Raw genomic sequence first — 24,311 nt, 5'->3', positions numbered from 1 at the left:
AAAGAGAAGAAAAGCAGGGCCAGAGGAGAGCATGTCATTCAGAGGAGCCGTGTGAAATCTGACAAGTGTGCATAAATACTGGGCCTGCCCATAATAGGGCTGTGATTCTGCAGTTCGTACTGAAGTGAGGTCAGTGGGATGCCTTGCATGACTAATAATGAACCACTCACATCAGTACATGCAGCACAACTTTGGAGCCTGGATAACTGCGAATACTATTCAGTCACTTTGCTCTGTAGAAATAAAAATGGTTATTGAATTTTGGTTGTGGGTTGGGGTTTTTTTTATTTGTTTATTATTATTTTTGTCTCATTTGGGAGTAGAGAATTTTTTATTTTATGTCTCAGTAGTGCTGAATGGTGTTCAAAAAATTTTATTTCTAAAGAGAATTCCTGCTGAATGATTTGGAAGGAATGCAGAGCCACTTATTTCATCTTGCAGTATCTGCAAGTTACTGCTGGAATCATAGCAACAAGTGATACAGAGCATACATAATGCTGTAGAGAGCCCAGTGGCAGAAAGCGAGATTAAAAAAAAGAAGTTTCTTTAGGCACCAGTCAGAATCAATCATTTGCTATTCCTGTAGAGTGAGTAGTTTTATTACCTGAAAAGTGGGAAGAGATTTCAGATAAGTGTATGCCTTCTAATAAAATTGATAGTTCATGCCTCTTAGAATTTAAGGTTGCAACAAGGTTTCACTTTAGTTTTTATTATAAGGGTAGACTATTTGGCTAAAACCTGCCATTTTTATGTTGACAGTTAGGGAAATGAATAGGCAAAGTCTGAAGAGGATTCATCCAAATAAGTTTCGGTTCCAAGTCATTAAAAATAATTATCTTAATTAGAGTTTTATTTTGCTTAACTCTAGATCTACTTTTTCTTCAAGTTTCTTTGTCTCCTTCTGGGGCACATACAGCTTTCTCCAGTTTTCCCATGTAAATGAAAACACATTAGAAATTCATACTTCAGTTATATGCAAAATTAAGAGAAAATAACAAAGCCAGATGAGGAAATTGGGTGTTGTTCAGGGCATTTGGGGTTGCCAGGAAGAGCTTTTCTTTTCTTACATTGACACTGGTGACCCAAGTAGCACGGGGACGTGTGTGTGTACAGGAGAGGGATAGCACTGCGTGCCTGGCCGCAATGATGCTGGCTGATGGAGAAATATTATGGAAAGGTGTGTGCTTGTGTGTATGTGCACATCTGTATGAGAGAGCACATAAGCACATGGGGTGAAAGTTTCTAAGTTTCACTGAGCTCCTTTTTTTTTTTCATTTTTATAACTTCATGTCCCTTTAGTGAATTTGCAGATATGCAAGTGTTGAACAGTTAATATTTTTCATGCTATTTGTGTATGCTGCAAACTTTTGCCTGATTTTTTTCCTGCTTTTTTCTTTTTCTTTTTTTGGGGGTGTCTTTTTCAAAGAGATGCAGTGCATCTCTGAGGGCTTTTGTTCCTTGCTCACCCATCCCTATAGGTGGGGTCCAACCTCCCCGTCATGCACCGTGTGTAGTAACTTGTGCTAAATGCACACCACGAGGCTCTCTAAAAAAAAAAAAGCCTCAATATACATGTGTGAGGCTCCATCGGTTGTAAGGACAAGGGCACTGCATCTCCTGCTTTGCATTTAGGGGCCAAACACTGCAAAAGGTGGGGGAGAATCAGTGTCTGGAGAGGGAGACCTGGGCTTTGCCACACTTCAGAGATTTATTGGGAGAAAAAGTGCGTGCTTCTCTGTTTCTATTTATCCAAAGCCTGCCTCAAAGTTCACTTCAGTGCTCATGGGAGCCTGGCAAGGCAGGGCAGCAAGGAAAGGAAAAGCAAGGGTTAGAAGTGATGTCTTGTTTGAGACTGGCTGCTAATTGCCTGTGGTTTTATTCACACTCTACCTCACAATGTTTTAGGTGTCAAGACTGCCAGGATCTTAGAAAATAGCTGCCAAAAGGGTTTGGGGACTTCAGGCTTCTCAAACAAGCGAAAAAGAAATGACACCAAGATTTCTAAGAACAGAATATAAATGCATATCTCATTGGCATCCTTCATAAAAGCTGTGATCAAATGAAATTTTCGCTGCTGATCAGCAGCCACATTGGAAGATCTGTCCCATAAGCAGTTTTATTCCCCTTCTTTATCAGTCAGTGGGCAGAGCGTGTGCTCAGGTAGCAACCACAGCACACCTGCTTTAGGACCACTGGAAATTCAGATTATGCCGTTCTTCTCTGTGGGAATCGTTAAGGCAGCTATTCATGCCCTTACTTCAAGCACTGACACTGCAGCACCCTTTGAGATAGGGTGGGCCCTCAGCTAAGAAACAGCTTACCTGTGAGGAGCTGCTTTTTCCAGGTGGCTGAGGACACAGAAAGAAAGAATGAGCAATGAATTAAATGGTAGAGAGAAACAGTTTTTGTGTTTTAATTAGAAAAATGAAAAGTGCATGAATTTCCTCATTGTAATAGTTTCTGTCATCTGAGAAATAATGATCTAAAAAAATTGCAGTTCACTGGTAGTCTTGGCACTGGGCTGTCATTATTCACTCTAACACAAACATATTATTCATAGTCATTAACCTTCTGCACCCAGGCTGGGATAAAGCCTATTCTGCTGTTAGTTGCCATGTTTCAGGTGAAAAGCTCATCCACCGATGTAGTTCAGACATTTCCATTTTGTTATTGCCAGGAGAGTAACAGCTTTTCGGGAACCCTTGCCTTGACCAGTGGTAGAGAAAGAATATTTAGCTAGATGGTTTGAGGTTTTTCCTTTTTCTTTCCCCTTTTTGTTTTGCTTTGCTAGTCAGAGAAAAGAGGTGAAGGTTTATCAAGTCCCCTAATAAATCTGTATGATCACAGCAGAACAACAGTAGTTGTGGATTAGTGACCATTAGATACCTCTCTATAGCAACCCCTGTATGCTGTCCAGTCTCCTACAAACTTGCATTTCAGAGAAGACAATGAGAGCCTTACATTGCCTGAGGCCTTAGTCCAAGCCTCACTGAAGTTAATGAAAATGAGAGATTTTTTTGAAAAAAACACTAAAAAGTGGAGATTGGTGTGATTTTGGCACAGAATTATATTCCACGGTGGTATCTGGTATTTAGCCATTTGTATATGGTTAAATCCCTGTACTTCATATGCTGATTTATAGTAAAAAAAGTGCCTCCTTTTCTTTTTGGTCAAGAAGTATAATAAAAAGGTACATCCCCTAAATATTTTCCCAGCCTGCAGTCCCCAGCAGGAGCATGCCATTGCTGCTTTGCTCTTACTGAGTGCTTGCAAAGCTTTCCACATATGAAGAGGTTCTTTGGAGTAGGCAAATCAAATACAAGGCACATAAGGATGTTCTGCTCTGATGTACTTTGGCATGAGAAGTACCCAGAGATTAGAAGGACTTTGGAGTTACTGTCTAAAAATGATTTTTCAGAAGCTAATTCTTGAATCATCTTCAGACACCTCTTTTACTAGGCAGCAGCATCAACAAGCTGTGCAAATGGGATCAGTAAGCTGTTCCCTGTAATTTATGTGTTTTGGTGCATGGTTACAACCAAGGGACACACCAACTGGCATCAGCTTTCAGGAACTTGGAAAGGCGACGGTGCTGCTAACCTTTTTCGTATTTCATACTGTATCTGGGATTGGATGTGCAGCAGCACAATCCAGATAGCTGGAGATTTTGCCACTTCATCGATTAATTGTATATATTCACAGCAAACCACACATTTTACAGCAGGTATATAAAAGTACAAAAAAAGGGCATAATTTTATAGCCTTTGAGAGAAAGCCGTCAAACCCAAGTGCTGTCAGTCTTCATTTATTATCATAATAATTATCATGATAAAAATACTGTGTACAACGTGACTAGGGTTACAAATTCAGTCACTTGAAAGGTTAGGAAATGGTAGAAGAGAAGTTACTCAAGCAGCCTAACGCAGTGCAGACACGGTCCCTTGCTGCTTGCTGCCTTGGCTCAGGGCTGGTTGTGGCTGCAGTGACCTTCCTGCACTGCTCTGGTAGGTCCTCCAGTTTCTGAAGGGTACAAGGTTTATTATGCAGAAGAAGCTCCTGAAAACTAGCCCTGCCTGTGTGCCTGCAATTCACCCCACACAGGGGAATGGTAATGCCGGGTGTTATTGGGCATAATGATTGTATTTAAAAAAAAATGTGTATCCATATTGCCATTTTAGGTTTCTTGTGCCTGGTTAGGTATTAGCAAAAGAGGCAGAGAGGATGACAGTGGGATAAGTTCTCAGAGATGAGAGATCCTCCCCTATCAGGAGTACTTAAAGCATAGACTAAATTGTCAAGAGGAGTGATGAAATATGGAAGTTATGAATTAGACTAAATAAAAATGCGGGAATAATATACAGTGAGGAAAAAAGCACATGTCTAAGCAGAGGTGTCCTAATCCTTTTTTGTAATGTTTCATTCATATAACAACTTAAACTAAGAAGTGGTGATCCAAGTCCCTTAGTCATGTATCCTAAAATCAATATGTTGCTTGAATAAAGATTTTTGCCTTGGATTATTGCTACTTGAGTGGTCTGGAAACTAATCCTTTTTCTGTTTTAAGGGAATATAAACAGGTCATCCTCTTTCTTCTGTTCTGTTTTGGAAAAACAGATAGAACATCGTGTTTCATAGCAAATCTGTATCCAAACAAAGTACAACAGTTAGGCCCCAAATAGGATGCATTTAGAGAGGGTGTTTACCAACAAAGTTGAAGCTGTGAATTCCTCCTTTGGGCAGGTGCTGGGCGCTGTCACCTCCCCAGGAACCAGCACCCCAAAGTGCAGAGGCACTGCAGTGGGGAGGCTCAGGGTGGTCAGCTCCTGCGCCAAGGGATGGGAAAGCCATCTGTCCTTCCCAGGAGCTACAGAGCACACCAAGAAGCGTTATCTCACCCCACACTTTCACCCACCTCCCTAGGAGCTGCTCTCAGCGGCTGAGAGCATGAAGACCCTCTCCAGGTCACCCTTCCCTGTATAAGACCCTGTAATGCACAATATGCCTTTCATTTTGTGCTCTGGTCCTCGGGGTTGGAGCATCCCTCTGCATTCAGAGGCAGGGACCACGAATCCCGGCAAGTAGCCGAGGCAGCTGGTTTAGGCTTCAAAGCAGCAGTAGCGTGGGAGAGCACAGCCCCTGCACACTTTCAGAGTCATCCCAGCTCCCCACAAGCAATGGGAATGGGTTCCCACGCAATCACGGCCCAGCCCCAGAAGCAGGCAAGATGGTTAAGAATAACCCAAATACCCACCCAGATTGAGGTCTCCTCAGAAATACGCTTCACACCAGAATATTTTGCTGTTAACATCTGTGGCGCCTTTATAATTTTTCTGTGCATTTTTGATTTTAGTGTTTAAAGCACTGTGTTCCCACTTGGGCTTGTCATACTCCTTTCCAAGTGCATGTTTGTGAAGCTATATCCATCATTTAGAGTTCTTCATTTGGTATTTGCAGGGTAGTTACTGACACATCTTTATAGACTGGTTTTACTAAGAAAATGTGGCTTTTGCAATTATACTCTCTCCTAACAATTTCTTTCCCTCCTGGACATTTCCAGCTGCAATTGGACTCATAGGTAGCCTAGCACTTTTCTCCCATGAGGGTAACTCTTGCCCCGCAGAATATATTGGGAGAGTGGGTGGACGTCGCACTGCTGCTTCTGGAGGATCATGTGCTATAGCTCACCTGTGGGCTGGCATGTTCGCAGGAGCTCCATCCCCTTCTTGTCACCTGTGCCTGCCCTGGGCCAGGCTTCACTATTTCTTAATTACAAGTGCTACACTCTGGCTTGAATTTCATTCCTCAATTATATTGATAACCTTGTTCGTTGTAAGAACTAACTTTATTTGTGCTTGAACTGTGACTCCTACGGCTTGCTGAATAGGGCTGTCTTGGGGGTGACACATCACCTGTCAGTGAATGGTTGTCTATGTTGAATGATGTATAGGAAATTGTGTCACAGGTGGCAGCTATTTGAGGCTCAAAAATGTCACCAGCTACCGAAGTGTGAACTTGCTGTCTTTTTGCTCTATTTTTATAAACCCCTTTTTCAGAGTGCAGTGTCCTTAAAATTGTGAAATAATAGGCAGGCAACTGAGGATTACAAAGACTATCTGGGACATATTCATTGGAGATCATTGCAGTTGGCCTTTAATCTCTCTGCTTCTTCAGAATTTCATTTAATACTTTACAGAAAGAGCAAGTTGCTCTAATCCAGGGGAGATTGAATATGCTTGTACTTAATAGCTGTCTGCTCAAGGAAAATTTCCATCCCCAATGCAAAAAACAATCCTGTGGCTGTTGATCTATTAGCGTGGAAAGCGCAATGTTGTGCAGCTCTCAATATCATTCTTTCTATTCCAAAAAGATTCTTTTTTTTTTTTAGATCCTATGAGATTTGCTCTTTACACCTATACCTTGAACACTACAGAGACTGCAGAGCTGTGTGTTTTCTCCCTCTCCCAGTGCCGTAAATTGCTGCAGTAACCTCCTGACCTAGTACGAGCTTAGGGCTTCGCTCAGCTCCCCTCCTCTCTTTTACCAGCACTGTCCAAATCGTGTCTAACTCTGCTTTGTCCCATCGCTGTCACACTCTCCAGTTTGTTTCTCCAGTGTGCTGAAGGCTGTCCTGATACTGGGACCACCATCTATGTAGCATTGATTTCTAAATGCTCTTGGTGGCAGAGAATGAGCAGGCTCTATCTCTGCAGTTGGAGAGCAGGTATCTATCCCTGTGCATATACTGCCTTCTTAGTCTTCTTCCGAAAAAAACCCAACCCAACCCAAACCAAAACACATTATGCCTGTAATAGATCGCCTATGCTACAGGAAATGCCAGGCTGGGTGTGCATTGATCAGCAGTAAATGCATTCATATAGTCTTCTTTCGGCAATGTAAACTCCTAATCCCCTCTCTGAACACTACCTGGCCTGCGGTCCAATTTCGTAAAGCCAGCCCCGGCTGGCTGCTCACCAGCAGCTCCCAACTGAAAGGCCTGTGATGTGACAGCAGTACATTTGCTGCAGTTCCTCAGAAAAGATTTGGGTTTTAAAGCATTGTTTCAGGGAGAAGAGGAGGGGAGGGCAGTTCATCTCTGTTTTCAGGTAGCCTGCATTTAGCATTGGGCGATGCAGGCAATGCCAAGCAGTGCAACATGGATGGTGGATGGCTTGGCAGGTATGTCGGGTGTTTCCAAGGATTTGCTTTCTCCAGCAGTTGTCTTGTTTGCCCAGGCTGCTGCAGTAAGTGTCGTTACGAGAGCAAAAAAAGGCTTAAAAAAGTCATACAAGTTGTTTTGACTTTGGGAGTTTTGCAAACCCTGTTTTGTCCAGAGAGGCAAAGAAGAGAGCCCCAGCTGGCATCGGTGGCCACGGGGCTGGGCGCCTGCCCTCCTAGCGAGGGACACCATTTCTCTCTCAGTGTGCTGACACTTGGCCTGGGCTACGGGCACCAGGTATGTATCATTATGTAGGGTTTTGTGGCCGAGGATGAGTACTATTCCTGTTGGCAAGCCATTTCAGGACAGGTGTGTTTCTGTGTGTATGTAGTGCCCAGCACATTTTTCATGGGCTGTCTGCTATGGTATAACAGTAATGAGGTAATTACAGAGCTCAGGCAGTGTCAGCGCAGCACATACCACTTGGATTAGGCCTGGCTCTTGGACAAGCTCTTTCCGAAAGGGGTGCAAGCTGACGTGGCTCACGGCCCATTTGCAGGGACCAGGAGTGGGCTGGTGCTCGGTGACTGTGGCTCAGCTGATGTAAGGGAATGTGGGGTGCTGCATCTGCTTCCTGCACTGGTGGGGAGGGGAGGGCAGGCGGTCCCAACTAGCACAAGTTACCTTGAGCATTTTGGGCATAATATGGTGGGAGGTGGAAAAGTAGAGGCCTGGCAGCAAGCCCCTGCTGCCGGTCGGTGCTGCAGTCACTCCTGCCTGGCAGGATTGTGAGGGATGTGTGGCTGCGGTTTCATCCTCTAGTGCAGGGACTGAAAGCAAGGTGGTGCCACTGCAGAGGGTTAGCAAGTGTGCCTGTGATGTGGGGTTTAAGGGACGGGCACAGTGTGGGGAACTCATATTTAATAGCTGTGCAAACGGAGGGGTGACAAGGCTTGGAGGGACGTGTTTGCTCCTGGCATGTTAGTGTTACAGCACTGGTGTAGCAGGAGGGGGAGAAGCAGCGCTGTCTGCAGCGATCTACCTGGCTTCTTTCTGGTTTTCTTCACCTGAAATAGGATGCAAAAAAAAGGAAAGTCTGGTCTCAGTGTGTTATCATTTTCTTTATATATTGTGACACATGTGATGTAATTTGGATACTTTATGTCTTAACAAAATGGGACAGACAGGGACTTTTAAAATACATTTTAATGAATTTAAGAAGTTATTAAGAAAAGTGTTTGGGCAGAAGCACTGCATAAGACAGTGATACACCTGTCAGAGTTTAGGATCTCAGCTGTCAGTTTGAGGATTTCATTTATTATATTAATAATTATTACATCACCGGGCTATAATTTTTTACCAATTATTACTATAATTATTAAGCAATTATCATATTAATAAGAATTATTATATTGGTTTCAGACAAAATATTAAGTGAAATGGTATGTTGTGAGCTGAATGCAAAGCCAGCCCAGCTGTCTCCCATCCACTCAAGACCTCCTGTCTCACCTTCCAGGGCTTCAGACAGTGGGTGCAACCCTGCTGCTTCCCTCCCCGCAGCACGCTGCCACACCTGTCACACCAAATTGTTTGTAAACACCAAGCCAGCTAATATCAGGACAGTATCAGTCCACATGCAAAGGGCACCGGGAAGCCATGAGAGACAGCTGGTGCCATGTGTTAATAGTAAGACGCAAAAGAAAGAGGCTCCTCCAAAGCCCCTATTCAGAAGTTCAGCACAACTGAGTAATGCAGCGTTAGGGAAATTTAAGCTGGTGCTGAAAGCTAGTGTGCTTTGCTGTTTTTTTTACTCAAAGGATGGCTTTTATCCTGAACTGTAGTGCTTATGATATTTCAGACATGGCTTGCTTTGCTAGGTCATGTGAATGATGAATATCGTAGTATCTAGAGGTTTCTAGTAAATGAAACACACATGGGAACAAATGCAGATACAGATCACTTGCGTCAAACCCAGCTTAATCAGGGCTTTGTGAGATATCTTTTTCAAGGGCCTACAGCAATTAGAAAGCAATTAGAATTTCATTGTATTTTCCAGTTCCATTAACCATCCTGTAGATAGGTATTAGAGTCCACATAGAAAAAGCTGCCACTGTACTTTCACTGCACAGCTGTTGTAATACAGAAGCATGGAATGGCAGCAAAGCAAAACTTCAGTTGGATACTTGGAATTAGAGACACTTCAGGCCTTAAGAAAGAACGGAAAGCCACCTTGTCCTACCATTAAAAAAAGGGATGTTGCTACAGGAATAGGAAATGCTTCCTTTTCACAAAATGGGCAGGTAACCATACTGGGAAGGTGATTTCAGAAAGCTGCAGTGTGATAGCTGAAAGCTGCCCCTCCTAAAGAAACAGATCCTGGTCATGTTCTTTCAGTGCTGCATTTGTTAGAAGAGTTTATTCATTAGTGGTCTGAGAGTGACAGAGCTCTGCACAAAGGGTATTTTCTTTATCTACCAAGCAAGCGGGGGTAGCTCTAAAGCAGTGAGATGAAGGGGAATCATGCACCCTCTCAATGTCAGGGTCTGGCAAGTCCAAAGCTGCAAAAAGTTGAGAGGAAAACTGCCTGTAGTGGCCAGCAGAGCTGGATTTGTGTGGAGGGGTGTTGCCGGAGAAGGAGCACGGAGATCCCCTGCTTTTTTCATCCTCTGCCACAATCTTCCCATGTGGTCCTGCACAGTGCGCGGAAAACCCTTGCAGTGAAGTGTTCCTGAGCAGTGATTAGCAATGCAGTTAACAAACACTGGTTTACATCACTTGGGGATAAATCCACCTTCTGACCATCTGTTACAAGTGGATCTGGTTTTCTTCTGATTCACATTCATGCCAAGCAGAATTACCTTCATTGAAATCACTGGCATTTCTTGGAGAGTAACTGCTATGAAAGAGTTGGTCCATTGGCAAGATCTCCCAATGAGTAACATACTGTGTGGCAGAGATTATGTCTCTCTGAATGTTTTGTTCATTCTCAAACATGAGGAGGCTCAACAGCTAGCAAGTTAGCTCTTATTATGAAATGCCAATATGCAACTCTGAAGCTGTTAGCCTTGCAGATACTGGTAATCTGAAAGCAATCTGCTTCACCTACTGCTGTATTTAGAGCAAGTGGATTTGGTCACTCACGCATATTTTTTTTAAAGGTACTGTCAGATCTCTCACAGGCATTATTTTCTAATGAATGCAAATGAAAATTCTGGTTATCCATTTCAAAGCAATCTGTAGCAAGCCATCGTTGCACACAGAACATTATTTCTACAGCTCATAAGGCCCAGTGATGCTCGTGCATAATTCGTCACATATCATGGTGGTAGAAATTGCCTTCAGGGCCAGACTTTCCAAGCCAGCATCTCTGTTTTAAGTTGCAGGCATTGTCACTTCAATGGCTGACTCCTTGATTTTGCAGATTCAGTTTCATGCAGATATGATAGCAAGCCCACGCTTGCCTGCAGATGCTAGATTGCACCCAAAATGACTTGCTCCTCTTAATAGCGGTGAATAAAGTGACAGGCTGTCAGCTCTTAGGGACTCTTGGTTCTCTCTTCCTATTTTCCAAGTCCTTCTCTACTGCCGCCTGATTGCAGCTCTGTTCTCATCCTACTCAGCACTTGCCTCCGTATGAAAACTTTGGGCATATCATGTGTTTACATGTATGATAGCTTTTAACGCAAACTTTATTTCCATGTCTTGCTCAACCTCTAATTCCAGTGCATTGACTCCTGCTTGCTGTTTCCCCTGCGGGTAGTCTCGCTCATACTGCTCGGTTTGCAGGACTCTTCTCGGACCTGTTAAAAATGGAATTCACTGAAAGACACAAATTATCTCTTCCTGTCCGTGCTGGGCTCCTAGGGAAAATGAAAATAATTGTGTCTCTTTCTTCTGTTAGTACTGTAGTTGCTACATCCAATAATCTTTTGGGAAGTTTAACTTTTAAAACACCGGGCAATTTATTACCCCCATATATTAGCTCTTCTTGGTAGCCAAGAGGTACGGCAACAAACTGCAGTGAAACTGTAAAGGTAGAAAATGTCCGGCGAGTAACCTCTTTCCTAAGAGACTATGTTAACCAATGGACTAATAAAATCTTGTTTAACCATCGTTGAAAGACTTTTTGGTAGACAGCCAACCCTGGTTGGTCTCTTGAGTATAAAAAGTAGTATAGAAATGTTCCTTCCAGCATTAATTCATATCAACTTCTGTTGCTGATCTCCTGTACATCAAAGAGAAATGCTCCTTTATTGCACCATTTTACATTTTAAATCAAAGCTTGTAGCATGTTCCACCTACTTCTTGCAGTGGCACCCTCTGACCTTAGTCCAACTCAAATATCAACTATATTGGTTGGTGTTTCATACACACATGCAGCCTGGTCCCACAGTGGTGAAATGGACATCTTTCCTTGCTGTCATATAGGGCTTAGGGGTTTTGGTCCCTTGTTGCCATGCCTGTGTTTCTAGTCCTCCACTGACAAACGTGAGGGACATTTCTCCCTGTAATCTAGTGGTAACCCCCAGAGGTAAATATCCTATTCTTTTTCTTACACTGAGGACAGACTCAGCCTAAGGTTGAGTCTCTGCCTTATGGAAATACAAAGCAATCTCCTAGCTGAGCACTGATCAGAAGGTTGTTCTTACGCAAATCCAAACAGAACAGTGTGAAAATGCTTAAAGTGAGGCCCCATCTAGGGCAGTATTTTGCAAACTGGTTAGTTTGGATCTGTAAAATCCATTTTTTCAGTGAGGAGTGGAGCTTACAGCTTCCAAAGCCAGATCACTACCTGCCTGTTTCTCAGCCTGTGATCCATGTCTCCTACCAAATTTTAATTCCCTTCCCCTTATTTTCCAAGTATTATCCTGTACCACAGAGCAAAGACTTTATTACTTTCTCTTGCACACTGTAGCCCATGTGTTTATATCCCCTAGCTTCTTAATTTGGATGTGTCTAAGTATAACCTTTTGCCTATAGGTAAGAGCAAGAGGCTTTTAGGATTTGACACAAAGTTTTGCATTTCTAGCATGACCGGTAGCTTTTTGCTACAATCATGCATTGAGGCCTATACAGAAATTGGTAGACTCATCCCTGACTCTAAGGGCTTACAAATTAAATGCAGTAACCAGACAACCTCCTCTTGCTCAAGCTACTTTTGCTTGAAGTCACACAGAAAAGCAGTGTGAGGGCCAGGGCTATGCCCCATATCTCTTCAACCATAGTGACCCATCTTGCATGCCAGGGCATGATGCTGCTGACTGGTGACTGCTTTCAGTTACATATCTGCTTCCAGAATAACACCACATTTAAAAAAAAAAAGAGAAAACAGTAACTGTTTATCCTGGCTAAGCTTGTGTAACAGGTTTTCATATGATGTTTTTAGTGTTTAAAGTCTTTTTTCATTAAACTGTTTCACTATCCAGACAAAAACATTTCTTTTACTCAGCTTCATTAGTTATAGGAAATCACTGGATTAAAGTAGAGAGCAGATTAGCAAAAATAGACTATAGTATGCCTTGGGCATATGGTGCCACGTATGAATGGGTTTTAACTACTTAACTGTGTATAACAAAGAGCAGAAGGAGAGATGTCTTAGTGTACAATAATTATAATTTGCAGTAGCTGCATAGCTTAACAGTCAGAAACCGCAAAGCCACGGAAAGCTTTCGGTTGAATTTGTATAGGGTGTGTGCTTCTGTCCCAAGCTCGTGTTGCATTTTCTGCCAGCTGATGGCTGGGCACGAGACTGGACTTAGCTAACTAACAGGATGCCTCTCCCTCCTTTCCCTTCCTCTTTGCTGGGCTCATGTTTTGCAGTGCTGCGTTAATGTTGGTTACAGAGAATGGGATTTAGCCCATCAGATGCAGGAGCCGGCACTGGTCCGGGCATGCTGCTCCATCGCATGGGGCAGAGGGGAGGCATGCTGTGGGCAAGCCCATGACAGCCTGGGCTTCACTTCAGCTGGAAATTGTACCCTGCAGAGCAAATATGAACAGAAGTAGTAAATAAAAGAGGCCACAATGTCAGGGTGATTGCTGGGAGTATCAGCCTTCAGGCTCTGGGCACAAAGAATCCAGCCAGCTTTGAATTCAAATGACTCTGCATTTTCTAGCTTCCCACTTTTTTTGCCTAATAACTATCACTCCCCTCTGATATGTCAACCTGCAAAAGTCAAATTTATGCCTTTTCTAAATAGACCCAGCTCACACTGGTTTGAACTTGGTCCTGAGACACAAGTCAATGCAAACACTGGTAACATCCTGACAGTGCTCCACCTCCCACTTCTCAGGAAAACAGTGCTTTTCCATTTGGATGCTGAGAGGTTTCTGAAAACCAAGCAGTGGTGATGATATCATTTCCATGTCTTAAAAAACTTGCTTATAAAGGGATATAAAGATTTGCAAAGCCAATCAAATCTAATTTATAAAGTAAATTCAGAAATACCTGGAGAATTACCTCATCTTTATCTGGGCTCCTCAGTACATTTGCTAGCATGGATTAACCAATAATGTTATGCCACATAGCTTAAACATGCATATCCTTCCCTGTTTTGGAGTGGTTGCTTTCCTCTGAGGTTTCCACAATGTGTTTCACATCCACTGTGAGTAACATTCTTGGACTTCTGCCCTGGATTAATCAAACATAAATCACTGCCCCATGCAAAAAGAAAGTTTTGCCAAAAATTGTGGTGGTCCAGAGAGGAAAAGAGGGTGGGTTTTTTCCCTCTGTGAACCTTTAACTGGTTTTACTCCTTTTTCTTTTTTTTTGTTGGGAAATTTTGTGCATTGAAAATTCACTGACAAGGCCCTGATCATCTTCGTTTTTTAGTGATTATTACATAAAATTAAATCCCCAACTGCCCAGGAGAATATTCTTGCTTTCTCCTGAATTAGTTTTATAGTGGTGAGCCCTACCAAACTTGCAGGCTTTGTGTTTAGCTTATCAATAACTCAGTGTTGCTTCTCTTGCAGAGTTCCCTGAAGAGAAGAGGCAGCAGAGAAATGCACAAAGAAAAAAAGGCATTTACCCAGGTATGGTTGTCATGAACGTGCAATTTTGAGCAAAATCACATGATAAAACTCAAAATTTCTTTTTACGGGTGTTGACAAGACCATCAGGCACATTTACTAGAGTGCAATTAGGCCTTAATCTATTGAGACTTCCCAGAGATAATGTAGAAGCAATTTAGGACACAAGTGTGATCTCTAAACCATGTAGCTTGTCGGGCTGATTGTGCTTGTATCCATAGATTTGGGCTGCAGGTTTTCTACAAGAAGAGAAAATCACCTTGCTTCACAAAGTAATTGGATCGCAGCTTAGGGACTAACTAAATTTATATGCAGTGCCAAAGATTTTGTGCTAATGAGCATCTTGGCAGGGAATGCAGTTTGCACACTGCAACAACACCTTGCGAACTCTTGTGTTGCAGCCTAGGGTTTGATCTCTCTCTGGTGTCAAGGGGGCAGCATGTGAATTTGTGTTACCCCAAGCTGAGATACAACACAAAGCCTAAGCTACCCACTCTGTCTCCCTTCGGACACCGGTTTTACTGAAATCCTGCAGGCTGATCCTTGTCAGGAAAGTGGTCTGCCCGGTTTCCTCTGCTTTTTGTGCTGACTGTAGGAGTTAAAGCTTTTCATAGCACCTGTATGGTTACTGTTTATAGCCGGAGAGATGGGGATAGTGTTCCACCTCACTGCTAAAGGAGCCAAGAGTGACATCGTGCCTTCGTTGGAGAGAGGTTGCACCTCCCCTGCTGCTCCCTTGGCAGGCTCAGTGTATACAGCCAAGACCTACGGGTTGTCTCTGAGTCGATGGAGTCTTAAAATCCATTGATTTGCAGTAATAACCATAATAAATCATTGCAGTATGTTGCACTTTAGTGGATAGGGTGGGCAGCTGAGTCAGCAGACTGAGGTGGTGGCTGGGGGCTGCAGGCTGCTTTCCTGGGACGCAGGAAACCAAGCGTCCCTGCCAAAACGATACAAGCACAGCTTAATCAGACCTTAAAATGAGGCACTGGGCTTTCTTCCTGCAGCACCTGCTACAGAGAATTATTTAAGTCGTCAGTCAGGTCACAGAGTTTATTTTTCTGCAGGTCTGTAAAATACATGGATGAAATATATATAGATATGCCTACACACATGAAGATTACAGATGAAGCTACATGAAGGCACGGTTCCATCCACTGGGCTTTGTGGGCAGTACTGTCCTTCATTTCCTCATTCCTGGAAATACAGAGCAGTGCAGAGGGAATGGATTCCTTGTGCTTGCTTCCTCCGCCCAAATCCAGGCATTAAGAGCAGTGTAGTTTGCCTTGGAAAGCCTTAAAAAGGACTTCACAAAATTAACCATGTAACCATGGGTCAGCTCTGCACCACTCACAATGTGGGGAAGTGATCCCGGAAACCACCCAGGGAAAAAAGACCTTTATCCTGTACACACACATTGTAACTCGTGCAAGCAAAGCATTTGGGCATAAAAATGAAAACTATTGCAACAGCACTGTGCAAGGCAGCCATTCAGTTTTCTTCAGCAATTCTTTAGGGTAGGAAATACTGAGAAACAATCTTATATATTGACATGGCCCAACCTATAGGTGCACGTCTTAGCTATCTCCCAACTCTAGGGTGTTACCCAGAGCTGTCTCCAAACCCAGCTATCCATTCAGAGGTGTGTGCTGGTTGAGACCAGAGCACGCCACAGCAAGTGCCCAACCTGGTCAAACAGCCACCAGGTCCTGGGGCTTGAACCAAAGCGGTAGGTACAGACATAGCCCGGGAGGTTCAAAATGCTGCTTTTCAGGGACAGCTGCCCTAAATACCTAAAATAAGTTCAGATACCCATTACATGCTTTGTGAATGAAAAGCAACAACAAACTTAGATTTTGTGCATCCGCATGCTTACAGACATGTATAGCATATAGCAAGACTGGTGTTTTTACTTACTGAGAGCTCATTATGAAAATTAGCTGGAACACACACCCACCGCAGGGCACACTGAGTAAGTAATACCTGTGAAATTGATTGTTGTGAAGTCGTGTAGAAGCAGAATTCATCCTAGCGCTTACCCACCTCTAGCAGTATTGAAGAAAAAAAGTTTTTATTCACCAGAATTGCAAAACGGAGCTTCTCGGAAAATGCCAGGCACCAAGCAAAACACAAAGAAAAGTGGTTCTCCAGCGCAAGGTAGGAGTGCTGGCACTCAGCCAGATGCTTGGGTGCTGGTTGTACTGCCCCGTCGTCAGACTTGCAACCTCAAAACCGCTTACCCATCTTCTGCCTGGCAGTTCCCTTGAGCTGGTGGTGGTGGTAGAGGAGATGGCGTTGGTCTCTATCTATCTTTGTGTCTTCTTGCCAGAAAAGAAATATCATATTTGGGAATTTTTGATCAGCTCTTCATTCTCATCACATCATTTATATTGCATAATGATTTAAGTTCATTTCTTTCCTTTAAGTTTCATTTCTTTATCTCCACATTCTACATTTGTCTAAATTAGACTGCAGACTCTGTAGAGAGGGATCTGAGTTTTTTCTTTCGGCTTTTTTTTCCATTAACATCCCTCTGAAGTGCCATGCAGAGCCATGGTACTATTGCCTGCAAATACTCACTATCAGTAATCATTAATTCCCATTGATCCTTAATCATCTCTTAAGGTCCGTGACAAGCACCATGACTGACGGAACATTTTTGCACTGTCGTTCTTTCTTTTCTTGCTATACGCCCTGCCCTATGTACACTTTTTAGGAAAGCATCCACATACTGGATGTGTAATACAGTCAGGCTGCCATATCCCAGATTCAGCCCCTGGGATTCGAGCCTCTTGTTCCTCCAAAAAGATGGAAAGACTCTTCGTTCTCCTTTTTTTTTCCTCCTTTCTTTTAATTCGTGATTTAACTAATAATGAACTATTCTTAATTTCGGTGATTTGGCCTCTCCTTAGTTTGCCTTATATGTCAAAACTCTACTTGCCTGTGTGGCTGTCTCGCTGTCTTGCTGCTTCTGCTTGGTTTCAACTGATCAAGAAATTGCTGATATTTCTGTACACAAAGTTTCAGAGGGACAGATGCATGAAGATTGGAGTCTTACCCTTCTGGCATGCTTAGATCTGGCTGATAAATCTCTCCTGACCGTTCTTTTCCCTTGGAAGAAAACTGTCCAGGGAATGGGATTTTCAGTAGTCATGTTTCCTGGCAGAGAAGCAGGGAAGATCTAGAGCTTTCTCACCTTTCCAGATGGGTTCCATATTTAGAAGGCAAGATCAACGTCCATCAGCTCTGTTGTTTTGTATGAGGCTTGTGTTTGTTTAATGAGAAAAAATCTCATTTGTTTTAGCTCTTGCGAAAAACAAAACTTACAAATGTGATTCTTTTTTTTTCATAGACAAAACCTAGCAATAAAGTAATGCCATTATAAGAAGTTAATAGTGGGTTTGTCCTGCTATAATAACGTGCTAACTCCGCAGACGCATTGAGTCGTGCAGTGATGCCAAGCAAAAACATTGGGACCCTGACCCCAAACCCATCAAAGCCCTTCCCTTTTCTTCAAAAGTTTCAAAATGCTAAGTGTGTTGTCCCAAGTGCGACTCAGTGACTGTTATTTATGTTGTTTGAAATGCAGTGGGTGTTAGGCTGGAGCCCCCTCTGAGTCCCAGGGAGGACGAGATGGCCCCTCGTGCTCCCAGCTGGGGCAGACGGGTATGGGCAGGCTGGCCCTTCCCCACAGGCATCAGTCCAGCTGCCTGCAGCCAGGGAGGTGCAAGGAGCCGGCTAGTGCCACTCATGGCTGGGCGCTCGCTGCCAAAGGCAGACAAGAAGCACAGGGAAGAATGCTGGATTACAAAGACAGAATAAGGAAAATGTCAGATGTGATTGTTTCCAAGATATTAACAGATAAATAAATAAACTGGAGTAATCACACCACCTGACATGCAGCACTGGTCTGGCTGTAACTTTCCTTGTGATCTTTGTATTTCCCTAAAAGCAAAACCTACAGCTGCAGGGATAAACTGATTCTCAATGATGGGAAAAACAGAGGTAATGTATTGTGCAGCCCTGACCAAAGATGATGCTTTAATCATACAGCCTTATCCAGCCAGAGCAACCAAAATTCAGAGTGACTGCAGTGGAGTTTTGCCAGGTTTTAATCTGATACTTAATTTGCAGTTTCGAGTTATAAAGAGAAAAGCAATTTGCAAATAATATGTGTGAAAAAGAGGTGGGGGTGGGGGTGTGTGAGATGATAGAGATGAAAGAAAGCCCATCTTCTAGAGGCTCTGCTTTTAATCAATTATATGCATCTCGATTGTATTCATAGAAAACTCACGTTTCTGGTACTAGAAACACGATGACCAGTTTTAGTCAGTCAACTGATCAACTGAATGCAGTTGTGTTTAACTTCTGGTTATCACTGAAAACCACATATTAACAGAAACTTTGACTATTGTTTACCTCTATTAACATTTAAGATAACTTTTTTACTATTTAGTATTTTAAAGTCCCAACCTGTGCCAAGCAGAATCAGTAAGAAAGATGACTTGAGTTCAGAAGTATAAAACCAATTACTTTTGTGGCTGCTTAGTTATTAATAGCTGAAATTAAGATATAATTAGTATATATCTAAATAGAATGGGGTGAAATTAATCTAGGTAACATAAAAGACACTGTTACCAATGTGCAAGAATATGTGCTTTAGAAATTAATTCATTTCCTCAGATTGCTGAGCCATAATTAGTTGTGTAAATCTCTTGTTTTTTCTAATAGCCTGATCTGGGTGAACAATTAAAGTCAGTCATGTTTTCTTCTGGATTTGGTTGCCATTATTAGAAATTATAACAAAATGATGCTTGTGAAAGATAACAGTGCTCCGGAGACTGAAATGAAGTTTCCATAGATAATTGCACATATGTCCACATGGCCTACCAACAATGATGAAATCTGCTGTCTCAAGAGATCATCTTTCAAAGCCTGCCTTCCATTATACTGCTAATGCTGATAAATGTGTCTCTTACAAGGCCAAGTGCCTGTATCTCCATGACAATTCATGAAAGAGATTCAAGCAAAGAAAATGTTCATCGGCTTAGAATTTACTTAACCTTGTCTCTTATTCCAGCACAATAGACACTGGAGTTTTTGTTTGAGTTGAGATGCAGTACTTTAAAATGCTCAACACACACAAAAAATTAAAACTCTCATTTAATACCGTGGTGCTTCCTGAAAAATGCAAGTTTTCACATGGGGTGGATTTGGATGTAACCATGGTTTAATGAATTTTTCTTTCCTTTGTCACATGTTTTCACCAATCTCCCTTGTGAACAATTGTCCATACCAGAAACAGTGATCACAATCTGGTCCATCCTAATAATAACAGCAGCAGAGACAACAGTGTTCTTCCTATTTGGAAAGCAAGTTAGGCACTCTGGCTATTTCACAGTCTTGTGAGATCAGAGTAATTAAACTCTGCAAGGCAACCATGCAGCTTAGCACACTTTTTTTGTGCTTTGTAGCTGACGGAGCCTGAGATTTGGGATTACAATGAGCAAATTCATCTGAGTAGTTTTTCTTTTGTGATGCTAAAAAGGAGCAAATGTAACATTAAACATAAATGGAACAGAAAATGCCAACAAATCATGGAGCCTTTTCATTTAAGTCATTATTTTCCACAAAATTAGCTCAGTATTTGAGAAAAACTAACCATTATGCTGGCATTCTTGCATCACCAAACACTTGCACAGGCCCACTTGATTTTTTTTCCCCTCTTTAACCCTGGTCAAGCTGCTTTGCCAATTTAACCAGAACCAAGCCATGAAATGTGTCAACAACTGTGTGGTTTGTGCAGCTTTGTCTGTGTATTGTTTGCATACCTAACAGATACAGCTCAGAGGGCGGGGACATGGAGGTTTTGGAAAATAAGCTACAGATTGTGCTCCTATTATAATATAATCTTGGGGGGGGGGTGTGATTATTCTTGGCAGGAGGACAGCGCTGATTTGAAGTGCCAGCTCCAGTTTGCCAAAGAGGAGGCAGCGCTGATGCGTAAGAAGATGGCCAAATTGGGGAGGGAGAAGGATGAACTGGAGCAGGAGCTCCAGAAGTACAAGTCCATCTATGGAGATGTGGACAGTCCCCTGCCTACTGGGGAGGCAGGGGGCCCGCCCAGCACCAGGGAGGCCGAGCTGAAGCTTCGTCTGAAGCTGGTAGAGGAGGAAGCCAACATACTGGGCAGAAAAATAGTGGAACTGGAGGTGGAGAACAGGGGGATTAAAGCTGAGATGGAGGATATGAGGTGCCAGTATGAAAAAGAGTGTCTCAGCAGGGACCACATTTCAAGCATTCCTACCTCACCCTATGGTGACTCCGTGGAGTCGGCCATGGAACTGCGCCGGCACCTGCAGTTCGTGGAAGAGGAAGCAGAGCTGCTGAGACGGTCGATCTCTGAAATCGAGGATCACAACAAGCAGCTAACGAATGAGCTGAACAAATTCAAGTTTGAGCCGGGCCAGGAGCCGGGCTGGTTGGATGACATGGCATCCAACTGCGGTGTGACCTTGCAAGAGGAGCTGAAGTCAGCCAGGTTGCAAATCAACGAGCTGAGCGGGAAAGTGATGAAGCTCCAGTATGAGAACAGGGTCCTGATGTCCAATGTCCAGCGTTATGATCTTGCCTCTCACCTGGGCCTGCGCACTTCCAGCCCCAGGGACAGCGACGCTGACAGTGATGCTGGGAAGAAAGAGAGTGACAGCGAAGAGGGTCGCCCGCCCCAGCCAAAGAGAGAGGGGCCCATTGGGGGCGAGAGTGACTCCGAAGAAGTTTATGAGAAGACGTCGGGTTTTGGGAGTGGGAAGCCTTCGGAAGTCAGCGACCTGTGCTCTGCTGAACTCATGAGAGTGGAAGAGGACACTGAGACTTTAATTAACATCAAACGTGAGGCTGAGCGGCTCGAAAGGACCGTGGATCGCCTTATCACTGATACAGACAGCTTGATTTATGATGCGAAGGTGCATGTAACCAGCAGCCCATCCACCGAGCAGGATTTCAGAAGTGGTGAGGAAAGGGGAGAAGATAAGCATGAACCGGAGCTTCTGGACACTGTCAACTCCAGGATGAAAGCTTTCCGGAAGGAGCTGCAGACATTCCTGGAGAAGGTTGATCACATTGGAGAGGGCCTTAAGGAGCAGATGGAGGACCTCTCCCCTATTCCCCATCTCACAGAGTCTTCCAGTTTTCTATCCACAATGACGTCCATGTCCCGAGACTCTCCAATAGGTAACCTGGGGAAGGAGTTAATTACGGACTTCCAGGTAGGTTGGTCCTTTGTTTGCCTTCTTTCTGTTTATCGTTTCTCTTTCTTTCTGGCATCGCTACCCTATAGCTAATTTTCCTCACAGCTGCTTTGTTATGATTTCAGATCCGCTATGTATTAAAGTGTGTAATGTTAAACAAACACTTTATAGGTTTTTTTTCTTTTATTTGTTTGCACAACTCCTTTGATTCAGAGGCGGTTCCTCATGGCAAAAAGGCTAATTCACTGGTGCTATAGAGATCTGTCTTCTTTTTGTCTGTAACAGCAGTGTTCCCCTGTGAAAGAGGAGATTAATTAAAAAAAAAACCCCACTCTGATGAATGTAAATTAGCAGCCTTGCTAAGAAATGTGAGGAGGTCTTTATTATGCTCTCTCGTAAAAGGGTCAGGTGTGTTCTCAAAAGCCTTGCCAAAAGAACCCAACCGAATGCAGTTTTTTAAGTGATGTGTTTTGAAAAGCCTGCTTACAGCTCACTCCCCTAACCGAGCAGCGAGTGAGAAGCTCTGTAGCCAGCGAAGGACTGCCTTGCCTAAAGAGTTGCCCATGGGCGCATGTCTAAACTGCCACAACTGCCACACTGGATATGGCTTTTCTGCACAGCACAAGTAAGGAAGGAAGAGCCTTGTGTCCTGGTATCCTTCATGACTTGTATGCTTGCTGTTGGTTTGACTCATGCATCCTCATTGCATGCGCCTCATAACCAGTGTTTGCATTCTTTTTTCCTCTCTTTCTCTTTTTTGCTTTTCAGATGTTTCAGCCCATCATTTTGCTCATCCTCATTTTGGTTTTGTTCTCTTCACTTTCTTATGCCACTGTATTTAAGTTGGTTTTTCTGTTCACGCTTTTCTTTGTCTTGTAGTTTTTCAGTCGTCTACCTTACCCATTTTTGTTTTCTTTATTCCTTCCTGTCCTTTTTTTTTGTTATAAACTGCCCATGCACCTAACAGTCCAAACTGAGGGATCAGATGGAGTGGCAGCTCAAACAAGATCGTGGAGAGGAGCGAGAGATTCACCACCAGCGAGCCACCACCGACCCACACCGCAGAGCTGATGGAGACATTAAACTCTACAGGCCAGGAGACAAGGGCTGTTTCAGTCTAGAGGTCAGCAAAGCAGCCCCTCTTACTCACTGCCTCCTGCTGCCTTAGCCAGGAGATGAGTAACAGAAGCCAGGAGTTGGGGGAGTGAATTGGACAAAACACAGCATCCCTGTTATGAAATTTGTGGTTGCCCTCTTTTTACCCTTGCGGTTTCAGAGAAGCAAATTGGTCCTGACTTTGGACTCATCACCCTGCTCCCAGTAGCTTTGCTAAGTGGGAAAATATGGCTCAGGGACCCACTACAATTGAGTATAGAAATGAAAGATCTGTGGAAGAGGTTGTAATCCCTGACGTGAGATCATGCTTCCAGGTTTCACCTTGCTGGATATTTTAAATCTGGAAAGTCTACAGATAGAGATTGCTTTGCATTTTGCCTGGTAGTAGTCTGCACAGGAGAGGGTTTGATGCTGGTGTGCATGGTGATTCTCAACAGGGAACACAGCACCCTGCAGCTTCCAAAAAAACTTATTTAAAGCTGAATTCTCCATTGTTTGGGTTGTTGAGTACTTTTCATTCGTCAAAAACATCAATCAGTTTTTATTTAAATCTTCATCTATGCAGAGGCCCTATCTGCCTCAGTAAACATCTCCATAGCTGCTTTCTCATGAGCCTAGGATGTCCAGACACTGCAGCTGGTCCTGAAGAAAACAATTTCTAATCTGTCTTCATAAAGGTGAGCTTGGAGCATTGAAAAACTTTTCTGCTGGCCACTGGGAAGCCAAATCCACCTTGAAACCGTGATGGTTAGAGTAGCTTCTAGTGATGGCTGAATTTTAATGTGTTTTTAATTCTAAAGACACATGCAGAGGCCTTAGTATATCTGAAACCCCTAATTGAGTCTGGGAAAAGGAGAATGCTGGCTGGGACAGATGGGTTTGTAACTAAGTGATAACAAGCACTAGAAAACAGGGGTAGGAAGAAAAAGCTTCAGGGCGGCTGGTAGTCAAGCAGCACAAAGCTGTATTGAATATCAAAGGGAGAGTGGCCCTTCATCTTAAAACAGGTAATTCATTGCTAGTTTTGTTTTGTTTGTTTTAAATTATCCTGACAGTGCAGAGTTTTGGTAGTATTAGAATAATTAATTTGTTCAGCAGCTTCTCTTCCAACTTTTCACTTTTACCAGTGATAATAAACCTCAGGAAGGATATCTGATAAACCCAGGACACTGTAAGTCTCTCACTGAAAGGTAAAGTCTTTCCTCCTCAGCTGTGAAATGGGCTGATGAGGTAGAGAAACCTTGGCATTCAGCATGGATCCTTTTGCAATTGTATTGGTCAATAGTTATGGTAGCTTAGGTCAGAAAATGACCACAGCAAATGTTTACAATATTTCTGTTTCAATTCCATCATCTTTATTAATTCCGCCTTATCTTAGATCAGCCTCATTATTATATTAAGCCCTGTATGTGAGCCCTCTGTTAAGATTAGGGATTTGGGTAATTTTGGCACAATATCTCTTTTCCCTCTCCCAGAATGGGATGATGTGTAAACTGTGTACAGCAAGCTGTGTTTAAACAGAGGATGGGTGGTTTTCACACCATAGCCTGACAAGGAACAAGTCAGTCATTATAATCAAAGGTAGGGAATAGCCAGCTGAGGTCCAGGTGTGCTCAAAAGATGAGCAAGACTGGGGCTCAAATGGCCTAACTTGAGAAAATGTTGAAGGTCAAGGTGTTTGTTTCAGTCAGGTTTACTTAAGCAACAAAGAATATTACACTGCTTTACTCTGAAACTTTTCAGTGGGTGGGCAG

General features: G+C 43.1%; 1 protein-coding gene across 9 annotated transcripts in view; it reads left to right on the top strand.

Annotated features, from left to right (window-relative positions):
• The window catches only part of MTCL1 (microtubule crosslinking factor 1), a 115,617-nt gene that overhangs the window by 46,614 nt on the left and 44,692 nt on the right, over nt 1-24,311 (top strand). For 4 of the 9 annotated variants that reach the window (XM_052786903.1, XM_052786899.1, XM_052786907.1 and 1 more), the window contains exons 4-6: nt 14,132-14,191; nt 20,134-21,459; nt 22,409-22,564. In XM_052786903.1, the coding sequence (XP_052642863.1) occupies nt 14,132-14,191; nt 20,134-21,459; nt 22,409-22,564 (1,542 nt within the window). Of the gene's footprint in view, nt 1-14,131; nt 14,192-16,273; nt 16,349-20,133; nt 21,460-22,408; nt 22,565-24,311 lie in introns of all 9 variants that reach the window. The other 5 variants (XM_052786900.1, XM_052786898.1, XM_052786904.1 and 2 more) reach the window with 2 other exon arrangements.

The sequence above is a fragment of the Harpia harpyja genome, chromosome 5, assembly GCF_026419915.1.
Source record: "Harpia harpyja isolate bHarHar1 chromosome 5, bHarHar1 primary haplotype, whole genome shotgun sequence".
Taxonomy (NCBI): domain Eukaryota; kingdom Metazoa; phylum Chordata; class Aves; order Accipitriformes; family Accipitridae; genus Harpia; species Harpia harpyja.
Note: the sequence above shows the minus strand (reverse complement) of the source record. Positions and strands in the feature narration are given on the sequence as shown.